Genomic DNA, 16,475 nt, shown 5'->3' with positions numbered 1-16,475 from the left:
CTGAAGGAAATATGCCCTAGAGGCAATAATAAAGTTGTTATTTATATTTCCTTATATCATGATAAATGTTTATTATTCATGCTAGAATTGTATTAACCGGAAACTTGATACATGTGTGAATACATAGACAAAACACGGTGTCCCTAGTATGCCTCTACTAGACTAGCTCGTTAACCAAAGATGGTCAAGTTTCCTAACCATAGACATGTGTTGTCATTTGATGAATGGGATCACATCATTAGGAGAATGATGTGATGGACAAGACCCATCCGTTAGCTTAGCATAATGATCGTTAAGTTTTATTGCTATTCCTTTTTCATGACTTATACATATTCCTTTGACTATGAGATTATGCAACTCCCGGATACCGGAGGAATACCTTGTGTGATATCAAACGTCACAATGTAACTGGGTGATTATAAAGATGCTCTATAGGTATCTCCGAAGGTGTTTGTTGGGTTGGCATAGATCGAGATTAGGATTTGTCACTCCCAGTATCGGAGAGGTATCTCTAGGCCCTCTCGGTAATGCACATCATGATAAGCCTTGCAAGCAATGTGACTAATAAGTTAGTTGCGGGATGATGCATTACGAAACGAGTAAAGAGACTTGCCGATAATGAGATTGAACTAGGTATGAAGATACCGACGATCGAAACTCAGGCAAGTAACATACCGATGACAAAGGGAATGACGTATGATGTCATTACGGTTTGACCGATAAAGATCTTCGTAGAATATGTGGGAACCAATATGAGCATCCAGGTTCCGGTATTGGTTATTGATCGGAGAGGTGTTTCGGTCATGTCTATATAGTTCTCGAACCCGTAGGGTCCGCACGCTTAACGTCCGATGATGATTTGTATTATGAGTTATGTGTTTTGGTGACCGAAGATTGTTCGGAGTCCCGGATAAGATCACAAACATGACGAGGAGTCTCGAAATGGTCGAGAGGTAAAGATTGATATATTGGACGATAGTATTCGGACACCAGAAGTGTTTCGGATTCGGAATGTATCAGGTACGTATCGAAGTACCGGGGGGTTACCGAAAACCCCCCGAGGGAAAATATGGGTCACATGGGCCATAGGAGGGAGGCAGGCCAGCCCACAAGGGGTGGCGCGCGCCCCTCAAGGGAGGAGTCCGAATTGGACTAGGGGAAGGGGCGGCGCCCCCCTTTTCCTTCTCCTTCTCCATCTCCTTTCCCCTTTCCCCCTCCGGTAAAAGGAAAGGGGGGCCGAACTGGACTAGGAGCCCAAGTGGGACTCCTGCCACTTGGGGCGCCCCTAGGGCGGCCTCCTCCCCTCTCCCTCCTTTATATACAGGGGCGGGGGCGCCTCTAACACACATCAATTATTCCTAGCCATGTGTTGCGCCCCCTCCATCGTTTACTCCTCCGGCCATATTGTCGTAGTGCTTAGGCGAAGCCCTGTGCGGATCACTTCACCATCACCGTCACCACGCCGTCGTGCTGACGAAACTCTTCATCGACACTTTGCTGGATCAAGAGTTCGAGGGACGTCATCGAGCTGAACGTGTGCAGAACTCGGAGGTGTTGTACGTTCGGTGCTTGATCGGTTGAATCGAGAAGACGTTCGACTACATCAACCGCGTTAAGCTAACGCTTTCGGTCTACGAGGGTACGTGGACACACTCTCCCCCTCTCGTTGTTATGCATCTCATAGCTAGATCTTGCGTGATCGTATGAAAATTTTTAAAATTGCATGTTACGTTCCCTAACACATATAACATTGCACATAATAAACAATACCCTATTTAGATTCCTTTGATATTCAATAAGATTTTTGCAAGTGTAAATGGAAACGGTAACTTAATTACTTCGAATGCAATTACATCAACGAATCTTCAATATTCAATCATTGTGAACTCACTATTTAGGAATTTCTGACCACACGCCCAAAAACTGGATAATCTAGGGTTCATCACAAAATCTCGAAAATTTATAACTAGTGTAACCTAGATTTTGAATAAAATATATTAAAAAAATCTTCGACTGATAAGGAAGAAAACGGGATGGATAAAACATATACTCAAGATATACCATTTGGGAGATTGAAGGAGAGCTTACCAGGAAGCTTGACCTAGAGCTGTAGGAGGTCAGAATCAAGAAAATACAGCTCGCATCTTCCCCAACTGTTCAAATGGGGAATGCGTCCCAGTGAGTCTCTCGCTACGGCTGCTAGCTTCAAGAGGACGGCAAATCCACGGGATAGAACCTGGCGGCGGAGGAGACGAGGTGATAAGGAAGGAGAAGAGAAGGCAGACAGAGAAATGGTAAGTCAGAGCCACAGTAACTACTCTCGATTTTTACTGGCAAAACAAACGGTGGTGGGACCAGGTCGCGCGAGATACGCCGCTTCATAAAAACATATACTGCAACATGGGCTGGGCTATACACGAAGTATACAACGAAGTGGGCTGTCGATTACACGAATGGCAGCGCGAACGAGCGGCCCACGATCTGCCGATACGAAAAGTTAACGCTCAAACTGACTTTATGTTGTATAGTTGCTTTTAGGCAATCGACACAGTTACTTAAAAAAACGGAAACACTAACGCCCACACGTGTGGGCGTTTGCATCTCGCCCACACGCGTGGATTCGCGTCCGTTTGTAAGTGCACAAATCTTGGCATATTTGTGGTGCCACTGGGCTGATGTGTGTGCGTTCATTCGGTCGCCCACACGTCCGTTTTATCACACGGAGGGGCCGGTGTGTGGGCGTTTAGCAGTTCACCCACACGTCAGTTTTTACTCATGCACAAGGGCTGGTGTGTGGGTATTTGCCATCTCGCCCACACGCTCGTCTCCTCTCTCCACACCAAGCTGCCAGTTGCCATGCGTTTTGCAGTGTACATGGCAACTGCCCTAGCGCGCTTGTAAGCAAATGGCAACTCTCTCTTTTTTTTTACCCAAACATGTCATTTGTCATGTGTTTTGCAGGGTACACGACAACTGCCCTAGTGTGCTTGTAAGCAGATGGCAACTCTCTCTTTTACCTGAATATGTTGTTTTGTCATGTCTCTTTTGTAGCGCTACACGGCAACTGTCTAGTGTTAGTAGGTGGCAACTCCTAAGGTTTTCAAATCATGGCAACTGTAGTAAATCCGACCATACATGGCAACTACTTAGTGTTAGTAGGTGGCAACTCCTAAGGTTTTCAAATCATGGCAACTATAGTAAACCAGACCATACATGGCAACAACTGCAGTTGTCCAAAATGGCATCTGGCACTTGATCTGAGATGGCAACTGTAGTTGAGCAACCATGGCAACTGTAGTTGTCCGACATGGCAACAGTAGTTCAGCGACATGGCAACTGCAGTTAAACGGACATTGAAGAGGGTCCGGATCATGGCAACTGCGGAGACGCGTGGTGACTGTCACGCGGGGCGTGCGGGACCGTGAGGTAGGTGGTTGAGAGAGGTCGTGTGGGCGTTATGCATTTTGCCCACACGTAGACGTGTGAGAGGGAGCGCAAGAAAAAAAAAGAGGTGTGCGGACGCTAGTTGTTTTGCCCACACGTAGGCGTGTGGGCTGGTCCTCTTAGACACCACACAAAACGTGTGGGCAGACCCCTTAACACCTACACGTGTGGCAGTTATCGTCGTCAAAAAAGGCAATCGACACAGTTTCTTATCTTCCATGTCCTTTCCTCTGGCTCTGAGGCCCTGTTTGGTTCGGCTGTGGATTTTTAAAAGCAGCTGTGAAAAATCTGCTATGGAAAAACAGCTGTGGAAAATCTGATGTGAAAAAAATGTAGGTCATTTGGCAAACCAGCTGATACAGCTTTTTCAGATTTTGGCCCGCAGCGGAATCAGGTTTTGGAAAGCACGTCCTGGGCTGCTTTCGCTTTTGGTTCAGATTTTGGCAGCGGATTTCTGGAATCGAATTCTGCTGGGTTCGCCCTTTGGTTCAGATTCTGCTGTGCGACATCAGAATCCGTTGATAAAAGCTGAACCAAACAGGGCCTGAATGTCTTTGTGACCGAAATGACAATGTCACAATCCTTCCCTTAATCTATTGTTTCTGTCGTAGTTATTACGTTGATACTCTTTGCTCACTCACCATGCATATGAAACATTTTTACATTATTCATATCCTTTCTGATTTCGTATCCTTTCTTTCATACACAATTCATCCAAAATCAATCTTTTAAATTCCCGCATGGAAAATCATTACTAAAGTTAGTATAAAATTGGGTCATCTATTTTGGAACGGAGGGAGTAATATTTATATAAACCTATATAAGTCCTTTTACACGCGCTAATCATGCCAATGATTAGAAACGAAATCACAAGCTGGCCAGAATTGCTTCCAGGCAACCCATACAGTTTCTTATCCTCCATGTCCCTTTCCTCTGACCGTCTGGTAACCGAATTGACAATGTCACAATCCTCCTCTTAATTTCTTTCTCCGTCGCGGTCACGCTAGCTCAATAAACTGAAATCAATCAAAAGAAAAAAGAAGATAACTTCAGCAAAGCGTGCGGTCCAAACCAAACAACGACATCAATCAAACCCTCTATTTATTCTCACCGTATTCCCGCTTCTCTACAAGCAACTGTACCGACTGCAACACAGTTTCTTCAGTAAGCATGAGAACTATGACCCGTCGTCTCCCCCCGGCTCCAGCTCCAGCAGCTGCGGTGGCGGTGCTCCTGGCGGCGCTGACGTGCCTCCTCCGGCCAGCCGCCGCGAGCGGCCATGCCGCCGACCGCATAGCCCGGCTGCCCGGGCAGCCGGCCGTGGACTTCGACATGTACTCCGGCTACATCACGGTGGACGAGGCCGCCGGACGGTCGCTGTTCTATCTGCTGCAAGAGGCGCCCGAGGACGCCCAGCCGGCGCCGCTCGTGCTGTGGCTCAACGGCGGGCCCGGCTGCTCCTCCGTCGCCTACGGCGCGTCGGAGGAGCTCGGAGCGTTCCGCGTCACGCCTCGCGGCGCCGGCCTCGTCCTCAACGAGTATCGCTGGAACAAAGGTAGGTGTCCAGTCACTATTGCTTGATCGACGGTAGCTCACTGGTTTATCTGCTGCGCTTCTAATGGCGGAGAATGAATTGTGAACAACTTGCAGTGGCCAACGTGCTGTTCCTGGACTCGCCGGCCGGCGTGGGGTTCTCGTACACCAACACCTCCTCCGACATCTACACCTCCGGCGACAACAGAACGGCGCACGACTCGTACGCCTTCCTGGCGAAGTGGTTCGAGAGGTTCCCGCACTACAAGTACCGCGACTTCTACATCGCCGGCGAGAGCTACGCGGGGCACTACGTCCCGGAGCTGTCGCAGCTGGTCCACCGGGCGAGCAACCCCGTCATCAACCTCAAGGGCTTCATGGTCGGCAACGGCCTCATCGACGACTACCACGACTACGTGGGGACCTTCGAGTTCTGGTGGAACCACGGGCTCGTCTCCGACGACACCTACCAACGCCTCACGGAGGCCTGCCTCCACGACTCCTTCATCCACCCCTCGCCGGCGTGCGATGCCGCCACGGACGTCGCCACGGCGGAGCAGGGCAACATCGACATGTACAGCCTCTACACGCCCGTCTGCAACATCACCTCGTCGTCCTCCTTGAGCCAGCGGCGGCCCAGGGGGCGCTACGTGAGCATCCTGACACAGACTCCGTGCGTGCGTACCCCATGCTGCTTTTTGAAGTGACGAAACGCCGTGCGTGTGTGCTGCAGCCATGGCTGACTGGATCGTACGACCCGTGCACGGAGCGGTACTCGACGGCGTACTACAACCGGCGGGACGTGCAGATGGCCCTCCACGCCAACGTCACCGGTGCCATGAACTACACGTGGACGACCTGCAGCGACACCATTAACACCCACTGGCATGATGCTCCGAGGTCCATGCTTCCCATTTACAGGGAGCTTATTGCAGCTGGCCTAAGGATTTGGGTCTTCAGGTCAGATCATTCCTTGTTCAGTCTAATAATGCATTCCAGCATTTCTTAACTGAAGTACCTTATATTATTATTTTTATTTTGCGGGAATACTACACGTTTGCTTCGGTAATCTCTTATCAACTACTCCCTCCATCCGAAAAAGCTTGTGTCTCAAATGAATGTATCTAGCACCACAAGCTTATCCCTCAAATGAATGTATCTAGCACTAACTACTTGGTGCTAGATACATCCATTTGAGAAACAAGCTTTTTTGGACGGAGGGAGTATCTGGCTAGGTATTTTGTTTTGGCGAAATTTGCTATAGTATTTCATTAGGAATCTATCGGTTAAAATCCCATGTCATCTGCGTATGCACCGGCTTATACGTGATGCATCTGAATCAATGATCAGACTCTGCTTGAGTTTCAGGACATTTTGTTCTCTTCCATTGATAATAACACATATTTTTTGGCATAGTTCCTGGTAACAGCACATGCTAAGAATGATGCAGAGGCCAGGGGTAAATCTCCTTTTCACAAAAACAGTATTCACTTCATTTTTATTTACTCTGCATATCAGCTTTGACCTAAGTCAAACTTTATAAAGTTTTATCTAGTTTACAGAAATCAACATAAACTTTGACAATAACAAAATATATATGATGTGAAAACATATTCTATGATGGTTCTAATGGTATTGATTTGGTATTATGAATGATTGAATGTTGATATTTTTCTTTTATATAAATTTAGTCAAAGTTCACAAAGTTTGACTCAAGACAAAACTAATATGTAGAGTAAATAAAAACAAGAGGGAGTACATGCTAAGACAACACTACACTGATGTACATCACATCACTGATGAGTCATCAGACATCATCAGCCAGTTGAATTATCCACATTTATGAATTACATTCCCCTGTTGACCCGTCAGCTCAAAATTAAGATCCAACTGGACCCCGGGCATCCGCAGCTCTCAAGTTTGCAACTTGTAGGGTTGCTGTCATGCAAAGAAGATGCCCATGGGACATGTGTTTTCATTTAGAAAGACAAGGGAGCTGACGTTGTTGTTGATCTATCAGCCGCTGCGTGTCGCACATTTCACTTACCTTCCGTAAGCATTTTGACATTAATGTTGTCGTGTTTATTTCGCAGCGGCGACACGGACGCGGTAGTCCCCTTGACAGCAACGAGATACTCCATCGGTGCTCTGGGTCTTCCAACTACCACCAGTTGGCACCCTTGGTATGACGACCAGGAGGTCAGCATCATCCCACTCAACTCTTTTGCAAAGCAGTAACATCAATAGAATCATTGAGATGCCCTGGCTGGCATGCAAATAGACTACATAACAGGACACGTGAAAATATTATCTACCTTCTCCTATCATTTTCTTAGCTTGGTTAATTCGATTCACATGGCCGAATGGAGATTACACTCCTGCATGCGACACGCCAGCAGACATTTAGATGTCACATTAGTGTGTGTTATTAACTACTAGTACACGTCACACACATAATTAACTAGTGTTAGTGTGATGGATTTTTTTTTACCAGGTTGGCGGTTGGAGCCAGGTGTACAAGGGCCTTACACTGGTGTCCGTCAGAGGTGCGGGCCATGAGGTTCCTCTGCACCGCCCGCGGCAAGCGCTCGTACTGTTTCAGTACTTCCTGCAGGGCAAGCCCATGCCAGGCCAGACCAAAAATGCGACGCTGGCTTAACAACAAAGCGATGGAAGTCAAATAGTAGTAATCTGGATGTGAAAAAAACAAGAGTGATCATCAATAAAGCAATAGATGCTTCTTAACTACTTTTTCCTGGATAGCTAGTATATATGCACATAATGCGGCGATTTATCGAGAATATGGACACAGAGCACCAGCACAAAGCACAAAAGAACACAGGAAGGAAACACTTTAGGACAGACTTGATACGAACGACTGATATTCCGATAAGATTGATGTCTCTGCAATAAACGTTTAAGTAGCAACGTCAAAACAGACTGACAGGAGCTGCACTCACCAGCAACTTAGGATAATAGTGTAATCTTAAGAAGTTGCACGCTCGATCTATCATATGAGATCATGTAAGGAAGAAAACTGGATGGAGCTGCGCTGCTGGTAATGTTGACAACAGACAACTTCGCATCAGCAGCTGCCTTGGCAAAGCAATTGAAAGTGTCTGCATTCCGAATGACCGTGGCGATATAGGCCACAGGACCTCCGGTTGCGGTGGTCCCAGATACTTCGTCACCAATTTCTCCGTTGGTTGCCGCATTGACACTTTCATGTCGTCCATCATCGCCTCTAAGTAGCATACAAAGTACTCGTACCAGGTGGGGCACGCAGGACGGGTTGTATATAATGTCTGCACCAAGACTGGCAAGAGACAGAGGGTAAATGATACGCAGAAGCATGAACAGCAGGAAAATGTGCTGTTATCCACTTCGGAAGTAGGCTACTCATTCTCTAACAGGCCCAATAAGGTTCTTAGAGTAGTGCTTAAATTTGAAATTAGTTTCAGGAACCAACGGTTTAACAAAATAATAATAATCAAAGGTTAACAATACAAAAAGAACATACAATACTCACACTATGTCTCTCTGGTAGTCTCTTAAATCGCTTTCACACGCTTCTTCCCAGGAAAGATATTTGCACTCTACCTACATGCCAGGGTATAGTAAGATTAAAGTTTAGGCAAAAAAATGCATTCATCCAAAGCTGTGGTCTTGTGGGTAAGTACCACCAAGCGGGATAATGGTGCCACTCCTCTTGATTAACAGAAGACATTATGCATATAATCATGCATACATTATCTAACAAATGTATCTGAGGTAGCGCTATCTATATGCTACACCAACCAGAATGCTAAAATCATATTATTTTTTACAAACAGAAATGTACTGAAACCAATCTGATATTAACTTAAGAAATTGAACAAACCTTATTCTTGCTTTCTTTTACTAGTTGAGAATCCTCAATGTGTAAGTTATTCATTTCCATGTTTGCCTTCATGTTTGTTAGTGTAGATGCATCACCATCAGTAAGAATAACCTGCATAATCACACACATTCTGTATTACATGTGTTCCTTTTCCTATCAGTGTTTCACCTTGGAAGAAGTTTATGAACTTTGTTGCATGGATAGTTCATGGCATAAATCACTCATAGCTTAGGTTATCAAATTGTTGTGAAATTTAAATTTGAAGGATTAATTATGTTAGTATATTTACCTCACCCTTTTCACCGGGAAAGACAAGAAATTTTTATGACGACCATGTTTCGCAGAAAGATAACCATTTACTTGAACAGAGACTTGTCATTATAAGCTCATACCTTGGAAGCACCAACATGGTTTAGACATACACCAACCAAACCAACACCAGAACCTAGCTGCTTATCATGGAAACATAAGAAAAACAATCACATATTAAATTTGTCAATAACACATTCTTGAGTTTTTACCTTTGACGGCCAAACGTCTAAGTATGTAACTATGTCAGGCAGTTAAAAATACGCTAAATTTAACAACGAAAAGCCCCCACTGCAGCCTATCTAATTGCTCAAGCAAAAGCTGAACATAAACATGGAAGCAATAAAAGGCTTGACTTGCCGGAGATGCAACCGACTAACACATGTTCAGATTTGTTTGGGGGTGCAAAAGGCAGTACAATGCGTGCACAACCACAAGCACACACTTAGTACAACAATATTTGTATTGAATGCCAAGAAACATACTTAAAAATGTGCAAATCGAGCCTTGATAGTGGTTCTCTACAAAGGGCAAGAGCTCACAGCCTCAATTTGCTAATCCTCTGCATAATATGCATATCAGTGAATGTATCTAAAATGCTATATGATGGCAGAAAATAGAATGCAAGGCCAGTATGCAAGAGCATAACATGTTCCATAAATACGCTTGAGTTTAAATTATTTATGTAAATCTTATTCAAAGTCACAGCTACAACAATTTTACCTCAAAGCAGCATTTTTTGGCGAAAAGTTCTGGGAATGAAAGAATAAACTCAGATAAGAATAAACTTGATGGCCAAAGACAGCACCTGCAAGAATAAAAATGCCCACTGACCTGAATGAATCATATAATATGGAAGTAGCTTAACAGAATATATGAATACATGTATTTCAAGATTTAGAGCCATTGTACCCTGTATCCCCTTCGAGCATGTTAGTAGAACATAATAATCGAGCAACCAAACTTACTGGATTCGAGGATACATTCTCATCTACATAAATAAATAAATTGTTATAATTAATTACCTGTGCAAATTTGTAAGAGAAATGTTCAAAATTAATAACTCACATGCAGGAGAAAGAAAAGATATCTCCTTGTAGATCTTGGCCAGGCTAAGCTCTGGGTTATTCTGCGCACAAACCGCAAAATGGACTACTTCAGTACATCATGTCAATACTCGATTATTGAGATGCACTACAAAATGAGGTCCACATACTGCCCTTGACGACATACAACGGCCAAATTCCTCATAGAGTTCATCAATCACAATATCTGACGATAATTCCGCCTCAGCTATAACCTTTTTAAGAATAGTTTTCACATATGTACAATCTGGACCTCCCCCTACCTGTGTGAGTACACAATGCTTTAGACCAGCAACAGGAAGAAAAACTGACCAATAACAAGAAAACTATTACAGCGCATCACTGTAGTGCAGCCTCAACTGCATTAAATTTCAATTCTATTTTTTCATATAGAATTTTAATGTATATCATGGTTATTTTAGTGCATAAGTTTTGTGATATGAAATAGTGAAAGGTATTTTACATTAGTGCCAACACAGTTCTCCAAAATAAAATTTTGAACATGTGGCGTGACAGAACCTCCACCAGCCTTTCTGCATAAACCAAATATGAAAATATAAATAAATATCACCATACTTTTTAAAACAAAAACTCAAAAAGGAAAATGAAGTACTATGTCTCGTTTGAACTTATTTGTACATTTAAATCCATATGAATCCCTCGACGCATTTTCGTATCTTTGTGTGAAATTTAACAGGTGCTGATCATGGATATCCTTGTTAGCTATTTCAATCGACCGTGTTCTAGAGAGCTAGTATTTCGGTAGAACCCCGAAACCATACAACTAAATGTGTGTTACAGAAGAAAAATCATACAAACAGTAACAAGAGATTAAAAAGAAATCGACAAAGAAAAACATGCCAGAAAAGCTTTCTGACATGCATTCTCCTGAGCATCAACCCACACTGTTACATGTGTAATGTGTTTGCCGTATAATCTTACCTCTGCTACTAGCCTACTGCACAGAAGCAGAGCATGGCGTATGCGCCAAAACGGCCGAATTAGGAGCAGCAAGCCACTGAACCAGCAGCGGCAATCGCCAATCGAGGATCCGATTACTAACGCATAGGTGGCGCAGGAAGTTTGATATGTGCTACCCACAAAAGGGATTAGTGTGGTGTGGGATGTACCTGGCGAGGGTGAGGACGCAGGCGGGGGGCTCCAGGGCGAGGAAGGCGAGCTTGAGGTGGAGCAGCGGCTGCTCGCCGGAGTCCCCTGCAGCCGCCGCGGCAGCCATGGAAGCCGCGCAGCTGGGACGGATTTGCGGCGCTTTTCGGAGGCGGCGTGGGTGTGATGCAAGCGACCCCCCAACCGTGGGGCTGGGAAAAAGCCTGTGTTCGCAGCAGCAGTAGCCGGCGGCGGTTGACCTTTTTGCCCTTTTCTAGGAAAGGTTTTAGGTAGGAGTTTTTTTTGGAAGGTTTTAGGCAGGTTTTTTTAGTAGTACATAAAAACAAACCTAGCGTGCCGGCCCAATAGCCCGTGTGCCTGGCCCGTTGTGGGCCTGGCCCGACACTTTATAATCAGGGCGTGCGTCTGGCATGTGGCGCGCCTAGGGCCGTGAGGTGGGCATGAGTGCAGGCACAACACGGCCCGTTTAATTATTCCTTTATTTTATTTATACATCCTGATAGGCTGAATATAGGTCCAAAGCAGCCCTATAGGCTGAATTCTACGCGGACCAGCGGGCTAAACGGGTCACCCGTGCCGATCTGTGTAAGAGGGGACCGTGCTCGCGCCAGGAAGGGCAGCACTCGTGCCGACACGGCACGACCTGTGTACTTAGCATGCCTGCGTGGGTCGTGCCTGGCCCCTATAACCCAGGCTAGGTTGAACCAACCCATTTATAATGCAGATTGTAATGGAATGGAGAGAGTATAGTTTTTCGAAAAATTAAACATTTTCAAACTTTAATCAAATTTATAGTGAAATATATCAATATCCATAAATTAAAATTGGTTAAACCTAATCATAAAATGTATTTTATTTTTATTTTTTGGTGTTTTGCATGTTGATATTTTTTGCTTATAAAGTTAAAAATGACTATTAAAAATTATTAACGGAGTACTAAGTATCACATGTCCTAAAAACACACACTTGTAGAAAAATAAAATAATTCAAATCTTTGGGTGTCCCAAGTCTTCTTCGCATCTACTAGCGGCACACCATGTGAAAAGCTCGTTGTCAACTATGTCCCGCCGACGGAGCACACTTGTTTAAACCCAAAGGTTCATAGAAGCATTGTCCGGGAAGTCAGGCTGTAGACCAGAAAACGCTGCTAACTGCATAGAAAATCATCGCTCCAGATAAAAAAGTTGAGAAGGGCCTACAAATACTCCAAAGATTATGAGCGTTCACCGGATTCAAGAAGATCCACTAGAGACCAAAACCAACCAAATCCAACAAGATCTGTCGAAGACACACCTACACAACTGAACTCCACGTCTTCACCCCAGTGCCATGAACAATACACACAAAGCACCCCTCCCCAAACATGAAAGAATCCAGACGAAGCGGACACTATGTCCCAGATCAAATACCAACAATAGTGAGATCCCTCGCACTCGAGGAGGATCGGGAGGAACCTTATTCTTCGCCGCCATTGCCATCGTCAGAGCTAAAGCCATGGACAACCAAAGACCCTAATTAAGAAAACCTAGATTGCTAGATGGATGCGGGACAAGATCACGAGGTTCCCCTCCCTCCCCCCGCTGCCGGAGCAGCCGACGGAGGCGAAAGAACCCGGGTGATGTTGGTGGCCAGGTTGACATCTCTCCTTTCTCTCGCTCGCGGTGTCTAGGTTAGATGTGTTTCTCCTAACATTTCAGCCCGTAAAATTCCAGCCATTCACTGGTACAGCGACGTGCTAAACAAACGGTTTTTAACCCCTTTCCGCGACGGCATTTGGAACCATCGCCAAGTGAGTGTGGGCGATAGGGGGGTCCTTCCCACACGACCCAGAAATCGTCGGGGATAGGCCCTCCTGGGACCCAGGCTGGGGCCGTATGCGATCGGGCGAGGCATCGAAACCCAATCATTTCCGTAGGTATGTACATCCCACACGGTGAATCCCAGAAAATCATTTCCGTAGGTATGTACATCCCACACGGTGAATCCCAGAAAATCATTTCCGTAGGTATGTACATCCCACACGGTGAATCCCAGAAAATCATTTCCGTAGGTATGTACATCCCACACGGTGAATCCCAGAAAATCATTTCCGTAGGTATGTACATCCCACACGGTGAATCCTAGAAAAACATTTTCGTAGGTATGTATATCACACACAGTTCTTTGTGTGGAAACGTTTGTGCAAGGTGGCCTAACACAAACAATTCGCTGCCGGAAGCCATGTGTGATTGTTAGTTGATCGAACATGCCTACTTTCTAGAAACCGTGCGGGTTGTTTGAGTTCATCGCCCACGGTGTTATCTGAGTAACCGTCTGCAATAGAAAACCCCAATAAGCAGGATAATTAGCCTATTATTGATAATCCATGTACTAATCAAACTGATATTTCTTATAAAACACGCCAGATATTTCATATCCGTATAAAAGCAACTAGGATTTCATAATCGAATTACATCAGATAGCTTCGGCACTCAGTTACGCCATTACACAACAACAACAAGTTTCACATGCAGCATCAAAAACCTTTGGAAAGTAGCATCATACACGGTAAATAGACAGATGAATCTCATCTGGGAAACTGCAGAAGCGGAAGGCAAATATTGAGCCTTCAGTGATGTTGAATGTCCTTGCAACTTTAGGCCAGTGGCTATGGATAATTGCCCGCCCAACCTTCGTCCTCTTCAGCAAGACTTCAATATTGTACTGTGGGTGTTAATGAATACCTTCCTCGCCTCTTGACCATGCAGGTGGTTTGAGAGGTAATCATCGGTGGACTTGAAAAGTACTGAAAACAAAGCTATGCATAAATCGCTGTTGTAAATTTTGAAATGGCGCAAGGGGTAAAAACAAGGTAAAAGAGTTGGTACCATCCTATAGTTGACTGATGTCTTCTTCATTGTACAAACAAAGATCTTGCTGTTATTAGTTGCAAGTTTATTTATCCTAATAATCTTTCTGAGTTTCTTGACTTGACTGATATTCATGGACATCTCATTTCCCCATATGCAAAATGGGTCGAACAGTGGGTCTAAGCCTCTGACAGCAGGACCTACATGTGCAAGACCAAATTGTAAAAAACCTAAATATTAGAATGATTCCTGCAACTGCACAATAATGTGCTATTAGCCAAAGGACCCTGCTTGAACAAACCTCGATGGTAAACCGCAGTGTCTCCCATTGTTTCCCTGCAACACACATAAGGAAGATCTTGATCAGGTTAACTGAGAGTTGCCATACTATCAGTAGAATATGTATTGAGTACAGCCAAATTCGATTGGTGTCACATGCATAACAATACAAAATTGTACCCACAGCAAATGAAAATCAAATTGCAGAACTGAACCAAACAGTTAAATGGACAGCAGACCAAATGAACCAAAATAGTTAACTGAGCACGACATTGTAGAATAAAAACGTGTACTAGAAGATAAGACAGTTAAAAAACAAAGAATGCTTGAGAACAGTACTACGAAATGTAGAAATTATTGGACCAAAGTGTTAACTAAACATTACATTTCAGAGGACCAAACTGTTAACTGAACATCAGATTGCATATTAACATTACAGAGGACAAATCACTAGAAGGCACTAGCGGTAGCCTTGAGAAAACATCATGAACTGTATTTTAAAGTAGACAACCGCATGGCGGTGTCGACGGTGGCCTCGAAGACGAGGTGCTCCTCTAAGATCTGGCGGTCGACACGCAGGGCAGCCATAGAGACCTCATTCGCGCGTGCGGCCGCATGCTACTGAGCTCCACGTTATACTGCGTGCAAAATGGATGTGGGCGGCGCTTAATTGGAGGAGGGGGCAGTGATTTCGGTGGAAGGTGTCGCTCCGTCGGTCGGGGCATGTGGGACGGGAAAGGAGGAGGATGGTGTGGGTGGGGTGTGGATTACCTGACCATATCGACGAGACCGCGCAGCAAGAAGAAGGGTCGGCGGCGAGGAGGCCGCGCAGCAAGAAGAAGAGTCGTCGGCGAGGAGGCGGCACTGCAAGAAGAAGGGTCACCGGCAAGGAAGCGGCGCTGCAAGAAGAAGGGTAGCCGGCGAGGAGGCGCACTGCAAGAAGAAGGGTCGCCGGCGAGGAGGTTGAGCTGCCAGTAAGCACCAGTGAAGGTTTGAACTTGGAAAGCAAGGAGGAACAGTCGAAATGTGGCTTTTGGTAGGAGGGAGGTGGCGGGGAGATAGATATTTCCGCGGTGGCAAAAAAAATTCGCTCGGTGCCGCGAGAAACTGGCGCGCAAGTGTGGTTCAAGCGGGGGCGGTGGACTGTAGACGACGAAGCTTCCTGCGTAAGCCAGACAATACGGTGCGCCAAGATATTTTATATCGCATCCCACACGATTCTTTCTAGTAAACTGTTTGTGGTATACCTGATTTTTTCATTATGTTTTGAAAGACAAAATGGTGTTACGGAGGGAAAGGGTGGTGTTTGAATTGCTAGAACATTTACGTACAGTGAACATGCAACTAGTACATGAGTGTCGTGTTTAAATTTGGAATTATTCCAGGTTCGTTTGGCATTTTATGCATTAATTGAGTTTCTGGGCATTTAATGTGCATAATTCAAATTTGAACTACAAGCACATGCTCCAATGCACCAAAGTTTGTTGAAAAATCACATGTGTGTCTTTGGGTGAATTTATAGGTCCCATGCAAGAAATGGGAATGAAATTCAAACATCTGGGCGTCGTGGCTCGGCCGGAATGATTGAGAAACTTGGTTTTTAATTCCTGTAAATCCAAAACACGGCTGAAAATTATGAAACTTGGCATGGTGTCATGACATGGCACCAACATGCTGCAGTAAATTTTTTGGCCGAATTGGGACAACCTTTGGTGTAATCTTCTTGCAAACCGGAGCTTCCCTCAAGAAGGCGCTTGGTTCTGAGAGGGAACGTGTCACCTCCGTGTGGTAAACGACATACGTACACTGCCTTCTCCCGCCTTATTTTTTGTATAATGGCAGATTAGACCAAATAGAAGTATCATGCTAAATTTTGGAATTATTCCGGGTTCGTTTGGCCTTTTTTATACATTAATTGAGTTTCTGCGCATTTAATGTGCATAATTCAAATTTGAACTACAAGCACAG

General features: G+C 44.9%; 2 protein-coding genes across 2 annotated transcripts; one reads left to right on the top strand and one right to left on the bottom strand.

Moving 5' to 3' along the window:
• The first annotated feature begins 4,558 nt into the window (after positions 1-4,558).
• On the top strand, positions 4,559-7,722 carry LOC109760712 (serine carboxypeptidase 2). Its single transcript, XM_020319519.4, has 5 exons — positions 4,559-4,999; positions 5,095-5,627; positions 5,711-5,937; positions 7,071-7,176; positions 7,472-7,722. The coding sequence occupies exons 1-5, from the start codon at positions 4,615-4,617 to the stop codon at positions 7,634-7,636; spliced, it is 1,416 nt and encodes a 471-aa protein (XP_020175108.1). The 5' UTR covers positions 4,559-4,614; the 3' UTR covers positions 7,637-7,722.
• A 120-nt stretch (positions 7,723-7,842) lies between these two features.
• On the bottom strand, positions 7,843-11,635 carry LOC109760713 (uncharacterized). The gene is made up of 10 exons (XM_020319520.4): positions 11,382-11,635; positions 10,715-10,784; positions 10,383-10,514; positions 10,235-10,295; positions 10,079-10,157; positions 9,890-9,974; positions 9,250-9,306; positions 8,858-8,968; positions 8,507-8,577; positions 7,843-8,293 (listed from the first exon to the last, which is right to left on the bottom strand). Exons 1-10 carry the CDS (start codon positions 11,486-11,488, stop codon positions 7,945-7,947), a joined length of 1,122 nt encoding a protein of 373 aa, XP_020175109.1. The 5' UTR covers positions 11,489-11,635; the 3' UTR covers positions 7,843-7,944.
• Between the last annotated feature and the right edge of the window lie 4,840 nt (positions 11,636-16,475).

This window comes from Aegilops tauschii, chromosome 1 (genome assembly GCF_002575655.3).
Source record: "Aegilops tauschii subsp. strangulata cultivar AL8/78 chromosome 1, Aet v6.0, whole genome shotgun sequence".
Taxonomy (NCBI): domain Eukaryota; kingdom Viridiplantae; phylum Streptophyta; class Magnoliopsida; order Poales; family Poaceae; genus Aegilops; species Aegilops tauschii.
This window is presented reverse-complemented; position numbering and strand designations above follow the sequence as displayed.

Excerpts from the sequence above, each read along its gene's own strand:
- LOC109760712 (XM_020319519.4), top strand. The coding sequence starts at position 4,615 with ATGAGAACTATGACCCGTCGTCTCCCCCCGGCTCCAGCTCCAGCAGCT. Across the intron at positions 5,938-7,070 it reads CTAAGGATTTGGGTCTTCAG|CGGCGACACGGACGCGGTAG; the intron begins GTCAGATCATTC and ends TTTATTTCGCAG. Across the intron at positions 7,177-7,471 it reads CTTGGTATGACGACCAGGAG|GTTGGCGGTTGGAGCCAGGT; the intron begins GTCAGCATCATC and ends TTTTTTTACCAG.
- LOC109760713 (XM_020319520.4), bottom strand. The coding sequence starts at position 11,488 with ATGGCTGCCGCGGCGGCTGCAGGGGACTCCGGCGAGCAGCCGCTGCTC. Across the intron at positions 10,158-10,234 it reads ATCTTTTCTTTCTCCTGCAT|ATGAGAATGTATCCTCGAAT; the intron begins GTGAGTTATTAA and ends TTATTTATGTAG. Across the intron at positions 8,294-8,506 it reads GACTACCAGAGAGACATAGT|TCTTGGTGCAGACATTATAT; the intron begins GTGAGTATTGTA and ends GTCTCTTGCCAG.